This window comes from Aotus nancymaae, unplaced genomic scaffold (assembly GCF_030222135.1).
Source record: "Aotus nancymaae isolate 86718 unplaced genomic scaffold, 86718_ANA_hifiasm-v0.15.2.pri h1tg000040l, whole genome shotgun sequence".
Lineage (NCBI taxonomy): Eukaryota > Metazoa > Chordata > Mammalia > Primates > Aotidae > Aotus > Aotus nancymaae.
The window spans coordinates 31725473-31742645 of NW_026988454.1; the positions used below are offsets into that span (position 1 = coordinate 31725473).

The following is a 17173-nucleotide window of genomic DNA, read 5'->3' on the forward strand; positions in this document are numbered from 1 at the left end:
TCTAGGCTCTCTCACTTAAAAGCACTAACCTTATGCTAATTAATTGATGAGAGTATGAGTTTGTTCATGCAGACAGGGAAAATTTTATCCATATATTAGAGATTTTATGAAATTATTTGAGAGATATAAGCAGAAATCAGAATTTTTTCTTAAGATTTCATAAATATAATATACTATTCAGTAATAGTATATGTACTAAATATATATACTTATACTAAAATTTGGACTAATTAATAATTTGTCACATGTGCAAATATTTAGTTTCATACCACTTGAAAGAAGTCTATATCCATCCTAATCCTAAGATCTAAGAAACTACTTATAATTTTAGACTCTATTAATTAAAAGACTAACAATACATACCAGTCATCTGGTTTTATACCCTCATATGTGTACAAGTATACACACACACACATGATTGAGCCATATGAAATTGCTGATATTGACTGCTTTGGCCAAAAAATGATCATTTCAATGGCTTGACATAATATATGCATATTTATACACACACATATGTATACAACCTTCAGCACTAGGAAACGAAGAATCATATGATTACTTATCTGAGACTCTCATAGTTAAAAATAATTGAGCCAGTGTACTTAAGGTTCAGACAAACTAAACAAGACAATGTAAGTATTGTGCCTAAAATTCAATTTCAGTTAAGTATGTGTAAGAATTCACTTTTAATGAATAGTGCACAGTGGGAACACTATGGGAAAAGTTAGAGGAACCCCACCTAATTCAAATTCTGTGTGTTCATGGCAGCTCTTACAACCAATATTCTTTTATCTCCCCAAGGCTAGGCATGGTAGCTCATGCCTGTAATCTCCCCACTTTGGGAGGCCAAGGTGGGTGGATCACCTGAGATCAGAAGAACAAGACCAGCCTGGCCAACATGGTGAAACCCCGTCTCTACCAAAAATACAAAAATCAGCCAGGCGAGGTGGTATGTGCCTATAGTCCCGGCTACTCAGGAGGCTGAGGCAGGAGAATCACTTGAACCCGGGAGGCTGAGGTTGCAGTGAGCCAAGATTATGCTACTGTACTCTAGCCAGCCTGGGCAACAAAGTGAGACTCTGTTTCAAAAAAAAAAAAAAAAAAAAAGATTATCTTCCCAATTGCTGTTTCCATCGTCTTGATAAAACATAGGCACTGGAGTAGGGGAGGTGGTGGTGATAGTAAAAATACTTAAACATTAGTTCGACCAGAGGAGAATGACTGATATGGCCATGCGGGCATCTACCTGTGGAATAATTGCCCATGACAAGGACGAAACCCAGAGAACCCTCTGCTATACAGAATTTGAAACTCATTTTGGTAGTGCCTAAGAACTTCTCCTAGCCTAAAAATCCAATTAGAAAAAAAAAGAAAGCTATCTTGTGAGACCTCTTTGGAGATAGATGACATAATTTGGGGTTCACTTCGTAGGTAGAAAATAAATGTCATTTTGCTTACTGAAGATTGTATGAATAACCTAAATGCAGGTCAAAATTATCAGACTTATAAATTGTTTTTTTTTTAATTCAACACATAAAATGAGCTTTGAAAAATTTATTTGTGGATTCCTTAAGTTACCTTTTTGCATTACTTTAAAGAAGAAACACTGCAAATGTTTGCTATATTAAAGAGAACAGCTCATACACCTTTTCACAGAATCTGAGAAAGTAGCAATTAAAAACTGTTTATTAGTGCTATCATCTACTTCTGAAGCTCCAGTTTGTAAGTACTCTTTGTTATTACTTTATAAGATGCCAAAGTTAAAAATATTTTCTCAGTTAAAAAAAATCATGGAGTAACACATAAAAATGTACTTAGTCCTTTTGCTTAAATAATAAGTCACGTTCCTTAGCTTCTACTGTTACCTGTAAGGTATAACATTATCAATGGAGAATAGTAACATTTCATAAAACGTATCATTTAAGAGGGGAACAACGCACACTGGGGCCTACTGAAGGGTGGAGGGTGAGAGGAGAGAGAGGATCAGGAAAATAATAGGCTCTAGGCTTAACACTTGGGTGATGAAACAATCTGTACAACAAATCCCCATGACACACGTTTACCTATATAACAAACCTGCACATCCTGTACATGTACCTCTGAAGTTAAAAGTTAAAAAAAATTTTTTTAACCTTACCATATATTAACTTGTTCTCAATGTAATGTTTTAGCATACATTTAGTAACATACATTAAAGTTGTTGGACATTGATTCTCTTAAAAATTTTAAATTTCTAATTTCTATCTTGAAAAGGAAGAAAAAAGACTACTTAATGTTACAAAAACTAGAAATATATATATCTGTTTATAAGAAAATTTGTCCTATTGGAAAAGTTATAACAAACACAGTTTTAAAACTGTTCTCTTTTATATACATATGCTTTCAAGTTACTTATAAATTGCTCATAAATTATTAATGATTGGACTCTAGGCTAAGGACTTAGCATATTTTACATTTATTAGCTATAACTTCAAGTTCACCTGTGCTCAAAAGATCCCCCACACAGGAAAAATCCGCATAAAATATTAGGAAAACACAGGCACCCAAGAAAAGCCGACAAACTGCCAGAGGCAATAGATAAATACAGAACACCTAAGACCTGGTTTTATATAACTAGACCAGAATTTTACTGTAGCATAGCTAAGTTTACTCTAGGGTTTATTTTATTTGCAATCATCTAAATAATTTATTTGCTATTTCCACAGGACATGGCTAGTGTACTGGGATTAATCTTTTATGTGTTTACAACATGTATGCACTATCATTTTCATTTGAGACATTAAATTAGCTTGTATAGAACTGTAAACTGTGAAACAATTTGGATAATGAAGAAAGTTGCTATGAGCTCATTTTAGCTATATATTGGCAACTATATAAGAAAACACTAACTTCCATGCATGAAAGCCATAAATCAGGAGCTCAATAATGTATTTTGCCAGATAGCCTTGATGGAAAATGTGAGGTATCAATGAAAGGCAGAGACTGTAACAAGTAGTTCTTTGATCTAAGATCTTCCTAGTGTATTAGCAACCTCAAATTGATAGTTTGTCAAAGTACTACCGGCAAGTAACAATATAAAATAAAGTTATTACTCTGATGAGATTGTAATGCTTTTGAAATCAGATTAAGACAAGACTGTTAATATCACTGGTAACTGCTGAAGCAAATGTAGATCATATCTAGAGAGAGAGAACATCACACTAGGCCTTAAGTAATTTCTGTTTCTCTCTCCCTCTCTACACAGACACACACACACACACACACACACACACACACACACACACACACACACACCCCTAGTGCTTCATCAAAAATAACCAGGTATATGAAAGCCAAGCCAATCTCATTCAACAAGGAGCAGCAGCAGACAATAGCTATAAACATTCAAGAGATCTAAATAAAACGATAAAAGTTTTAAAATGATTTGGAGAATATGTTTAAGGATATGAGAGACAAGATTGAGAATTCTGACAGAAAGCTAGAAATGACCAAAAATTCCTAAATTTTAAAACTGAAAAATATCATAACTTAATAAGAAATTGCTTTATGGGTTGAATGAGATTAGATACAGATGAAGAAAGACTTAGGGAAATAAAAATACTGGTCTAAAGAAAATGTTCAAAATGAAGAACAAAGAGATTGAAGGTAAGTAATGGGAGTAGGAACATTCAAAACTTGAACATCCATGTAACTTAAGCCCCATTAAGAAAGGCTAGAGAGAATGGAGCAGAAGCAATATTTTAAGAGAATTAATGAACATTTTCCAAAATTGTTGAAAAATATCAAGACACACACTTAAGAAACCATACAAGCCCTAACTGGGATAAATGCAAAGAAAATCATACCTAAGTAATCAAGGTAAAACAAGAAAACAAACATGAAAATAAAGTGCTACAAACAGTCAGAGGGAAAGGACAGATTGCTTTTAAAAGACTATTTTCTGACTTATCAAAGAAACAATAAAAGTGATGAGACAATACAATAATATTTTAAAGTAAGAAGGAGGGGAATTACAATCTATAATTTTATTACCAGCAAAAGTGCACATTAGAAATAAAGGTAAAATAAAGCCATTTCATACAAAACCAAAATCTGAACATCATCATCACTGCACAAAAGGAAATCCTATATGTAATCTCAGAGATGCAGGAAAGAATGAAGAAGATATGTAATCATAAAAATATATATATATATATATAATTATTCAAAGATTTACATTATATAAAGTTAAATACCTAACAATAGCAGATAATTTAGGAGGTATACAAAAGTAGTTGAGGCATTCCAAGGTTCTCAAATTTGCCACAAAGGAATAAAAGTACTAACATGCATTATGCTTGTTTTAGGCCATAGATGCACCATGTACCCACAATAGTCACCGGTAAAACAATGTAAAATAATGTAAAAATAATAAGCTAAAGCTAATGGAAAGGGGGCAGTGCAATTACAAACATACTTAATTCATAATTAGGAAAGTGAGGAGAGAAAAATTGAGAAGAAGAATAAAAAAATTGTATATAGTAAGTCAGCATATTTGAACCCAAATATATTACTGCTTACATCAATTATAAAAGGATCAAATACTCACTGAAAAGGCAAATATAGTCAGACTGAATACTAGACTGAATGATAAAATGAAATTTACTTATTTTCTGCTTGTCAAGAGACACACCTAAAACATAAACATATAGAAAATTTAAAACTAAAAGAATAAAAATGGAAAAGCCATGCAACCACTAAGCAATGGAGAGCTAGTTTTACAGAGTTTAGTATCAGCCCAAGGAGAATTGAAGGCAAAAAAAATTGAAGGGATGTTTTATTATGATAAAATTTCAATTCACCAGCAATTTATAACAGTTCTAAATTTGTTTATAAGGAATTCTCGACCTTTTTTCCATTATCATCCTGTTCCCTTATGGAGCCATTTTAGATATTTCTTTCCCTAATCACACTCCCCCTAGTCAAGGAAATTTCAGTGCCAAATTGACTGAATATCTGTTTATGTGCTGAATGTTTTTAGGAGGTCACAAACCATTATGATGTCTAAAGGTTTTTGGCTCCCCAAGAACCCAGTATTTCTCCTACTGTGAAGGTAGGATACAACAGCACAGTATGAAAATACTAGTTTAAATTTTATAAAATTGCTGATATTCAACCTTGATCTAAAAAAGTGCCAATTTTACATTGCTGAACATAATATATAAGCACATGATGGCAAAATAAAGGAAAATAATTTTCAATCATGAAGTTTGTTTTAATATACGTCTTTCAGTAATTAATAGAAGCGAAGAAAATCAGTAAAGCTACAAAATGTTTCAATGATATGATGACTAAATCTTATAATTGATATCTATAGAGCACTATACCTAACAATTGCAGAACACATTTATTTCAAGCACATGTAATATGTTTAAAAAAGCTGACTATATATTTGATTATACATTCAAGTTTCAAAAAATTCAAAGATCTTAATAGTATACAGTGTGACTTGTAAGCACAGTAGAATTATACTAGGAAACAAAGACAAAAAGACAACTAGAACTTCCCAATTTGTTTGCAAATTAATAAATGTACTTCTAAATAACTTATGGGTCCAAATCAAATTATAGTTGAAATTTTGTCTTGAATTAACTGATAATAGAAACACTAAATTTTAAAACCTAGGGGAGACAGCTAAAACTGTGAAAAATAAATTTACTCCTTTAAATGTATATATTCAAAAAGAAGACTGAAAAAAATCAACAACAAATCCTTGACAAATTACTAAAACTGACAATGAAAATAGAAAGTCTGAATAGCCCTTAAAAATAAGTCGAATTAAAACTGTAGCTAAAAACTTGCCCACAAAATATTTCAGACCCAGATGAACTTATTTGCAATTTCTATCAAATATTTGAGGAAAAAAATTAAAAACTTACAAAAACCCTCCCAGAACATTTTTACAAGGGTAATATTTCCTAAGTAATTTAATAAAGTCAAGGAACCTTGATAAGATCATAACCAAAAAGAATAATTTTAGGTTAATGGTTTTCATCAACATAGTTTCAAATCCTAAAAATTATTAGCAATTCAGAAACACAGTAATGTGGGATTTTGAAAATGAGCATAACATATCATGACCAAGTTAGATTCATTCTAGGATTTGATTTGAAATTATAAAATTAAGTGCCTACTATAAATAGAATAAAAGGGAAAAAATCATATGACAACTATTTTAAAGAACATTTAATAAGTTAAATGCTTAGCAAACTAGGGATAAAAGGAAACTTTCAAATGTTATAGAAAATATCAAACTTAGTGGGAGAAAGTTGAAAGCTTTCCTTCTGAGACTGGAAACAAGATAATGTTGCCACAACTACCCTTTCAACAATATGCTGAATATCCTATCCAGTACAATAAAACAAAGTTAGCAGTATTAAAAAGGAAGATCAATGACCATTAGTATTCTTGGATGTTCTAATTACCTATATGGAAAAGCAAAATAATCTATAGATAATGAATTGGAATTTGTGAGTTTTGCAAAGTTGCTGATAGCTAACTGATATACAAAAATTAATTGTTTTTCTATGTATCAGTAACAAAAAACTAAAATAGAAATTGAAGAGATGCCAGTTGAAATACCATCAAAATAGTAAGTGCCTAGTAATATGTCTAGCAAAGAATGTGTAAAATGACCACAAATCAGCCCGAAGATATTACTGACAGAAATTAACAAAGACCTAAATAAATAGAAGGATACATTATGTTTATGATTTGAAAGACTCAGAAAAGATGTCAAATTTCCCAAATTGATCGATATCCCAACAGTGTTTTGTCTTAGGGAAGAATCTAAAGTTAATTCTAAAATTTTTACAAAAATGTAAAGAATCAAAAATGATAAAAACAATCTCAAAGAAGAATAAAACATGGGATTTTACCAATGGAAAAAAATGTTTGTAACATATATAACAATCAAAAGTATCAAATATATATATACTATATATAAGTATATATAATATCCTATAAATTAATATACAAAATAACTTGAACAGAGACTTGACAAAAAAGATATTTACATGGCCAATATACATGTGAAAAGTTGCTCAAACCATTAGTAATCAGGGAAGTGAAAATTAAAGGCAAGTTAGGTTACCACTATACACCTACCCAAAATGGTAATATGTAAGATCAGTGAGGAAGTAGAGTAGCTGAACATATATTGTTGGTGGGAGTGTAAATTATTTTAACCACTTTGAGCAATTTTGAATTTTTTTCTTTTCACCAAATTTGGACATAAACATTCCCCTGTGGCCCAGCAACTTTATTCCTAGGTATACCTTCAACAGATATGCCTGTACATGTGCGCCAAAAGACAGGTCCATGAATACTTATGCTGGCATTATTCATGTTAAAAACTGGATACAATTAAAATATTTTCTACAGAACAGTAAATATGGTATATTCGGAAAATGAAACAGAGTGCAACAATGAAAATGAACAAGATACAGTGATAGGCAACAATCTATCTAATCTTAAGATGTAACACTGAATGAATGAAAGAATGGAAGAGGCATGATGGGTTTCCTCAGGTGCCAAACATGTAATAATATTCTATTTCTTTTCTCTTGATTTGAGTAACTTCTATGTAGGGGTTCAAGGGTGAATAATTATATGTTAGATAATTTTCTGTTATGTGTGCTATAGTTTAAGTAAAAAAAAAATTAAAACAAGATTTCTCTTAAATGTTTAAACACCAACAGCACTGTCAACAAAATTACAACTCCATGAAAAATTTCTAAAACTCAAAAGCAAATAATACCACTTGATACACTCACATGATGTTATACTCCTCCATACTCTGTTCTAAGCACTTTACAAATAAAGTCATTCCATTCTTTCAAGAATCATATGAAGCAGATATTAGAAACACCTTCGTCTAACAAATAAGTAGAGCAAGGCCTAGAGAGATTAAGTAACTTCTTCACGGTCACAGAGCTAATAAATGAACCATATTATGTCACCAGATTATGTCGCTATATAATGTCACCAAAATATGCACTGTTGATCAATGCACTCTACTGCCTCTCAGAGCAAAACATCGGAAGCTTAAAGTCTCAGATTAATACATTGTGACTGCATTTAAAATGAAATCATGTTTTTTTTCTATATATTTGAACTTTCTGTATAAAAATATAGTGGGTAGATTAACATTTTCAAAACAGATATTTTTATGTTTTGTGTATTTTTAAAGTGTCTTCTAACTCATTCTTAAAATGATAAAGGATGAATTTTAAGCATATAAAAACCATTAAAAACTGCCAGCAAAAAGCTGAGGTTGAATTTCAACTTTTAGCTGCAATTTATTTGAGTCTCAATTTCCTTGCTTTTAAAGTGGGCATAACAAATCCCCATCTAAGAGGAATGTTCTAGAAAGTCACAGGACATTTATGTTATGAACTGAATAACTACTTAGATAGGAAAGCCAGAAATTCTAGAACCAAAAGGTTTAAATATACATTATAGATACCTGAAATCTAAAAATGTTAAATAACTTGCCAACAGTATCATTCTTAGCATCTGGAACTTGAACTGAGGGCTTTAGGTTACAAGTTCAATGCTCCTTGAAAAAAACTGAATCCTTTTTTTTTTTCCTGCTTTTCCTTTTCTCCTTTCACCCAAAATAAGCATATTAAATTTTATTACTCATTATTGCCATTTAATCCAATAGATGTATTTGATCATTTGGTTTCTAAAGATTTACATTTAAGGAGACAATATATTTTAAATAGGCTATGTTCTCCAACTCAATGTTTTAATTTTTTGGTATTAATACTATATACAAAGCTTTTATATGCATTTTGTCAAGTTTAAGAAGGGCCTCTCTCTGTCATGCACCCACACATGGGCACTTAGGGGCAACATATTCAATGAAAAAGAAAATGATATTTCTTAATTATTTTATTTATAAGATATTGAACTATATTTCTAATAGTGATTTTTAATAATTAAAAAAGTTTAATAGAGAAAAGATTAATAGAGAAAAGTTTAGAATGTTAGTTTTGTTATTCCAAACTGCCATCACACAAATTCCTGTTTTATGTTTATTCTTTTCGTATTATTTTAACTTAATTACTTTTTACCCCAAACACAATAATGAAGATCTAGGAAAACAGAAAATAAAAACTACTAAATATGGAAAATAACCAATACCTACATTTTTCCAAATGAAGCTAAAAACCCAATTGAAATTAGGTTTTTATTTAATTGGAAAAGCATGAACACTCATCTTAAGGACATGGAAACACACTATATTTCTATCACGTAGAAAATAACTTTTTTCTTAGATTTAGTGACCTTTTCTAAATCAAGGCATTCTTTAGACTTCTGTATTACTGCAGCATCTCCTTTTACAAGAATGCTTTCTACACTTTTGTGAATGACTGAGTTCTTTCATCTGACTGGACCCAGCTGGCAAGTGGCATAATGAGAAAGGGAAATGAAGGTCTTTTTTTTTCCCCTCCTGGAGAACCAAGAAATGTATAAATCATATCCAAAAGGAAGAAGCATTAGTTGCTTGCATAACTGCACAAGCTGTACATCTTAATATGTTTTCTTCTGTTTTATGAATAACTGATATTACAGTATAATTTTATTTTAAAAGTCTATGATGTGTGATTTCCTAAAACACTGTTTGAATAAATACAAATTTTGCTTGTGTAGTTAATTTGAAAAATTAAACTGAACTGACCAATTCTAAACAAAATTAGTCAAAATGTTCAAACCAGCAAAATATGTACCATAAAATATGTATATTCAGCTTATGGAAAGGATCTCAAATAATTGGGCATGTAACAAGCCAAATTTTCTTAGACACATACCAACTTGAAGAAACTTTGAGCTTGACTAAGCCCCTCATTTTATACATGAGAAAACTGGTGCCCAGAGGGCTGATTGGCCCAAAGTTACTCAAACAAGAATGATGGGCTCCGTATCTTCTGGCTTCCAGGACTCTTACTTCCAGGGAGCTCTCTGCTCTCTAGCCATGTCAAAGGTACACAGGAGAAATTTAGCAAGGGTCAAAGGAAGAAATGAATGAAGAAATGTTAAAACAAAACAGAACTCAGGCTGGACGCAGTGGCTTACACCAGTAATCTCAGCACTTTGGGAGGCCAAGGCGGGTAGATCACTTGAGGTCAGGAGTTCGAGACCAGTCTGGCCAACATGGTGAAACCCCGTCTCCACTAAAAATACAAAAACTAGCCAGGTGTGCTGGAGCATGCCCGTAATCCCAGCTATTCGGGAGGCTGAGGCAGGAGAATCACTTGAATCTGGGAGGTGGAGGTTGCAGTGAACCAAGATCACGCCACTGCACTCCACTCCGAGCAACAGAGCGAGACTCTGTCTCAAAAACCAAAAGAAGTAATAAAATTAAAATGAAAAAAATAAAACAGAATTCTTTCTTCTTTTACCTTCTATTTTTTTCTGGTCAATTTAAAATATCACAAGATAAATAAATGTCAGTAACTTTTTCCAATCGTAAATGTAATACATTTATGGGGGGAAAGTTGAACAACTGTAAAGTGTATACAAGAAAAGTAAGCCTTGTTTCTATCCCATACCCTAAGTTCTCTATCCAGAGGCATTGTTGTTAAGTTTTTTATTTGAATTTCCAGAAATTTTCAATAACTACATCTGTGTATATGTATTCATAAAAATGTTAATGTAGCTCCCCCCGCCCCCCGCTTAATACATTTGAAAAATCATTCCAGATTTTTTCATGTAGAGCTTCTTCTTTCTTTTAAATGACTATATGGTGTTCTATTATATGATTTTACAATAATTGTTCAGTAATTCACTTATTATTGGGTTCAAGTAGTTTCTGATTTTTTTTAAGGTTACAAACAATGCAAAAATAAACAATTCTATATGTTTATTGACAAAGATTTGCTAGAGTCAAAGAGAAAGTAAAACATTGACCATTTGGTATCTTCAGGTATCAAGTTTTGACCAACCCAGGCATATGGTAGCCTTTCCATGTCTATACCTGGACCTATGGAAACATACTCCTCACACCGGGCCAGTCCTGGACCCTATCCCCATGCCAGAGCAAAAGAAGATTCTTAGAGATTATTTAAGTTATGTACAGACTTCATTTTTGAACACAATCCTTTTTTGTGCATGTCTGAAGCAGTGGGAATAATTACCATCTTGTAGAAAGGGTATTTTATATACTTCCTATTTATATGTGAATTGTGACTATGTAGAACACAGAAGGTATTAAGAAAAAACCTGAGCAGGAATTTTAATGAAAAATTATATATAGGGAAAAAAAGTAAATATTACTTCAAATTTTACGCAAGGAAAACTCTTCAAAACCTCATTACCAATCTTTATTTTTCCCTTCCTCCCCTAACAGATTCAAGAAAGAAAAAAAGGGAGGGAGGAAGGGCAGGAGGGAGAATGAAAAGGAAGGAAGGAAGAAAGGAAGGGGAGGGGAGGGGAGGAGGAGGGGAGGGGAGGGAAGGGGGAGGGAGAGAGGGATGGGGAGGGGAGGGGAGGGAGGGGGAGGGAGAGAGGGATAGGGAGGGGAGGGAGGGAAGGAGGGCGAGTGGGCAGGCAGGCAAGAGAGGGCAGAAGGAAAGAAGGGAGGGAGGACAGAAAGGAAGAAACTTTAAATGTATAACAAAGTTTCTTTACTGGTATATTGACTGTGGCTATTATTTTCATACTTCTATACTGTATACAGATAAATATATAAAGCATTCATGAAAGGATTTAAGGTTTGAAAATATTGAGATATTTATACAGTATTAAGAATTGTATATTGCTTAACAGATTTCTGTGTGTTTTCTGTTATGTTATTTTTATCTAAAACTACCAAACCAGCTCCCTATTTTCCATGCTTGAGGTGTTAAATGTGAACTCTCACTCAGAGGAGACACCAACTAGAATGCTCTGAGCCACACAGAATCCCAGAAATGTCTCTATGAAGGTGACTGAATTGCATCAAATCCCACGACTAGTATGAAGCAGCAACCCTGTAGGGGGTGGGCAAGGTCTCAGAGCAGACACTCTGGACAATCAATTCACCAAATATTTCTTCTGAAGGTTTCCCCAACTTAGTTATCAACAGGTTTTCATTTATTCTCTAAAAAAATCAGAATTAGAGTTGAGAGGATATTAAATGAAGCAATATTGAAAATCCAGGACAGTGATTGGCATTTAGGAAAAAGACATTTGTCTTTTAACATTGAAGTTCCTAGTTACAATTTTCACAATAGGAGTGTCACAGCCACGGAGGGGCACATCAACCTGATACAAGAGAAACAGAGCAGGGAGAGGCGACTGTCTCAAGGGAGTGATAGTCTTCCCGGGGAGAAATTCTCAAAGCCAAGTTCTTGTTTTGTTTTTATTTTTCCTTGGCAATGAGATTATCTTGGAGGTAAAATTATGTAAATTTGGACAACTGAGTAAAGGCAAACTACACAGAGATGCAGTGGAAATAAGGAATGGGAGAGGTGGAAAAATAAAAGTAAACACGTGCTAATGATTCAGTGTTAATTTTGTCAGGTTAAATCACAGAATTTGGAAAGGAAAAGGGCACCCAACAGCCTTATTTTAAAGATGAGGAAACTGAGGCTCCAGAGTTGAGGAAATGTATCTTCACTCCCATGAGTAATCTCTGGAAGTTCCAAGCCACCATGAGAGCTTTCCAGATACCAAGGGAATTTCCTACCATGTTGATACCACACTGTGCCAGTGTTCAAGACCATCACAGCTATAACCTTCCTGGCTTGTGTATCTCAGCTGCCCATGGTGTTCTCTAAAGACTCCAGCTTTCTATAACTCCTACGGTTTTAAGTTCAAGGAATGAGGAGAACGAAGTCAATGCACTGATTTGATTCACCACCTCAGGCCTGCACAGCAGCCGAATCAACCTATAAGAAAACTTTGGCTGTCTTTAACATTCTACTTTTTAAGAACACCATTGCAAACACATGATTTCCAAAATACTAACAATGTACTTAATCACATTATAGATCATCGTATAAAAATATCTGAATACATATAAGATTTATTTTTTTCTTAAATTCCAAATTGCACAGAGCTGCCTCCTCTGCAGTTTTCCATCACCGCCTCCCCTCCCAAAATTCTCCTTTTGTTCCTTCGTTTCTTTGTACAGACTCTTCATCTGTTTAAATATTCATACTCAACCAGAATATATTTCCTCATGTAGGAATCATTGCTTATTCACAGACACAGCCCTTGACATCCTGAAAACAGGTAGTAATGATTTTTGGAATAAAGGTTTGATACTTTCATATTTACATGTAAATGGAGCTAAAAAATTCTAGTTTGAGAATAAGAATAGTATAAAAACTTGGATCTAAAATGGATGTGAGAGATAACCCAGCACGACCAGTTGCTCTTACAAGTTGAGGAAACTGAGGTCAAGAGTAAGTGAGTGGCTCAGGGTCACTCAGCTCATTACAGCCTGAATGAGGATGTCCACTTTGGTTCACTACCTCTGTTCACCGCCCTTGTTAGTGCACTCCATGAAAAAAATCACTAAGTACAAATCAAATCATTTAGATACTTAAATGACTCTTGAGAAAGTAGGAGGTATAAGTGCCTTGACCACACACAAGAACTCTGACATATTTCACTCTCTGTATTCAAATTTCTAACAATGCCTGATACATAATAGGTATTCGGTCAGTTAGGGTTTCTATATAAATCCCTTTCTCTTCTTCAAATTTGCATGTAAACCACTTTAAAGAGTGCTAATATATAAAGTAGGCACCATCTCATGAATCAAAGTGGGATTCCTAGAGCCACTGAGGATGTTTGTAGAAGCCAGTGGTGCTGATCCCACAGCTACTCTCCTGTGGACAATGGAAGTGCTCCCCAAAGTACATTCTTAGGGGAAATGGGGCTGCCACCATGAAGAGGCGCCAACAGAGATTAGAGATGGTCTCTGTGCTGTGAGATGGACCTACATTTCCAAATGCCAAGTCCCTTCTTCCTGAGCCAAATGTAGCCCCTGGGAGATAGATACTTAGCTGTAGATTTTTGGGGGATACATAGCTGAATCATTAAGATAGATTATTTAGATAAGAATTTCTGTATATAGACAGTCCCCAATCAATTATGTACCCCAACAGTGTGAGGGAAACCACTTCGAATACCTCTCAGATTCTACACTTAGATATTTCAAAGTCTATTCTGATCCTTAAATTTGACACTTCTCTCAAATATAAACAAAGCCCTTTTAGAATTGCTTGGGATTGCCTTACCACTTAATAAATTTCTTCCAACACTACCTTCTGTGAGTCAACAAACAGCTTCTTTCTGTGATTTGGGCCTGGCTAACAACAAGGTAGACTTCAGAAGAATAATTACTAGGCAGAAGCATTTTCTAGGTAGTACATTCCCACTTTGAGGAAACTTGGTCATTTTACTTTTGCATTTAAGATGTCCTTTAGCTGAAAATAACATGTCAGTGTTTGAAATGTCCTTCTCTGTATCATTGACTTGATTTTTAGGTTACATTTTAGGCTGGACTGACACCAAAAGTGCTTTTCAAAGACACTGGAAAAGGCCATGATTGAAAATTATTTAAATAATTTACAATATATGAAAGGTAGTAAATTCTGGGCAAACATTTTAACTAGGTTTTTATGGGGAACTGACAGCGAGTAGCTTTCTGCTGAACACTGTGTAAAGCATTAAAAGATGCACTAGTGTAATTATTTTCCCTAAATTAATGCCTGTCCCTGACACATCTTAGACTTTTCCACCCTTGCCCTAAGTAACTTAATTAAAAAAAATTTTTTCTCCCAGCTAATTTGCTGACATATAGTCACCACTAATTTTGTCACGTGTTGTTCAAGTGAGTGAGTACATTCTGAAATCAGACAGCTTACAGTGTCAGGTAAAAATTCTTCCGAGGCAGATACAGTTTTTGGAGTTGCAACTAGTTAACTGTGGGCTTCTACTTGAAACAAAAAGTGACTTCATTTTATTGGAGAAAATGTCAATCAAGACGTAACTCCTGACACCCGTCTTTGTTTCACCAGCCAGTAATAAAAGATAAAGCAGAGGAAATGGAGGAGCTGCAGTTATGCGTTTGCAACACACAAAGTCCTTGTTTTCCCACTAGGCGCTGCAGAAAAGCAATTGTCCATTCACGGCACATCCTCTGCATTTCAGAGCTAATATTTTTGCAGTTCTTAACTTGGTACATTACAATCTTAAGCAGTTGATTTTGTTAACCCTTTGAAATCATGTTTGAAATCTTGCTTAATATGACTGCTAATGTGACCCAGTTTTAAAGGTTTCAGGTTCTCAATGTTGAAAACAGAAACTTTAAGAAAATCAGTTAGAAATTCTGGAACAGGGTAATAATTTCAAATAATCCTGTCTTATTGGCTATTGCATAACTTTGAGAAGGGTAATAGGGAAATCCATGGTAACCATATATTACTTAAATTGCTGTTACAAAAACTCTTTGGATAGGAATGCTTTTTAGCAGGGACCCCCCCCTTAACACATAATAATGTGCCATTGAAAGAAACATTAGCCCTGTGTTGAATTGCCCAGCTTCCTGCAGCATTTAGTGTGTTTACTATATATTAATGCATATGCCTGCTTTCTGGTGCAAAGAGGTTTACTCTTATCATTGCAATAGTCACTCTGGCTAGAGCACATGAAGAACAGAATTTCTAAACGATTAATTAGTCCCCAGGCTCAATCACTTAAGTCCCTAATTGAATATCTGACTCCGCTTTCAACTATTGTAGGAAAAGATAATTAGCAAATTTGCAGTGGTAATAAAGAAGTTTTATTTTCCTTTATAAATCATAATATCAAAATTTCTGGTCATATAACTTAGTATCTGCATCTCTCCTGGACTTGTGAATCCAAAACATTTTTTGAAAAATGCAACAAGGTGATGAAGAATTTTTCTTAAGAATTCATTTTTTGGACATCTTCTATTGATTTTTTCTACCTTCGATCTCACAACCAGCTTCTTCCCCTCTTGCTACTAATTTTTTCATCTTGAAGTCTGCTATCAACCAACATGAAAAACTCAAGAAAAAAAATAATTTTCTTCTTCCCTCTTCCACAAACCTTACCAATCCCTTTACCAGCATTTTCCTATCCTATCCCACCAAAAATAAAAATTACCCAACTCCAAGATCTATGTTGGAGAAAAAATAGTGCATTTTTTAAAAAGACCACCTCAGTGTGGGCTCAAAGTGCAGTGAAAACGCCGGAGTTTCATTACACTGGTTGGAATGAAACCCTGTTGCCCTTAAATGGTTAATTCAGGGTAAGTGATCATGTTTAGTCAGTTCGCCTAGAAAAAGGAAGGAAATTCAAAAGCTGGTTGCTGTAGTAACAATCACAGACAAAAAATATATATATGTACAGGTTCATTTTAAATAAAAATCCTGCCATCTCTCTGTGACTCTGTTCTCTCAAGAAAACTGAGCTTGCCGCTTAAATTTTTTGTACATACCTCAACCATTAAACAAGACATTTAACCATAGTGGCAGTTCTGTGACCTTTGAATGCCGTGAAATCTCTGAGCGGTGCTGCTTGTTCATGAAGACTTGTGCTGCAGAATCCAGCAACTTCATCCAGGATTAGGAATATAATTAAGTAAAAAAAAAAAAAAAAAAGAAAAAAAAAAAGAAATAAACACAAAAGCACACAAGGAGATCGAGAAAGAAGGAAGGTAGAAAGAGCGAGTACACCACTTTTCTCCCAGACAAGTGCTGGGACAGAGCCGAGCCTGCTGCAGTGCCCAGACCACTGACTGGCTGGGTGAGCAGCCGTCGGCCTGCTAGGCTGGGAGGTGCTGTCAGTTGCCACAGGCAAGGAAAAGCAGAGACCAATCGGCTTCAACTCTGGCAGCTTACTGGAGTGGAGCCTTTTCTGTTTATGTTTCCTCATTTCAAGAGTGACGTCAAAGGGTTTAGTTTTTCCTCTGCATGTGCTATTAATTTTAAAGTACTGTACTATGGGAAGAATGTGTGTGTGCCTGTGGTCAGCCTGGGCACCCCACTCTTGGGAGAACCCAAGAAACATTTTCTATATTCAGGAATACATTTAAAGAATTTAAAATACCTTGCGGTGAGGTGTATAAAAACAAAAGCAAAACAAAACAAAAATTAAAAATAAAACC

General features: G+C 34.1%; 1 protein-coding gene across 2 annotated transcripts in view; it reads right to left on the minus strand.

Moving 5' to 3' along the window:
- PDE7B (phosphodiesterase 7B) overlaps positions 1–16793 on the minus strand; it is a 326767-nt gene extending 309974 nt beyond the window's left edge. Inside the window, exon 1 of one of the 2 annotated variants that reach the window (XM_012474462.2) lies at positions 16505–16793. In XM_012474462.2, coding sequence (XP_012329885.1) covers positions 16505–16525 — 21 coding nt within the window. In that variant the 5' untranslated portion in view covers positions 16526–16793. The remainder of the gene's footprint in view (positions 1–16504) is intronic. The other variant, XM_012474460.2, reaches the window with a different exon arrangement.
- Positions 16794–17173: the final 380 nt, after the last annotated feature.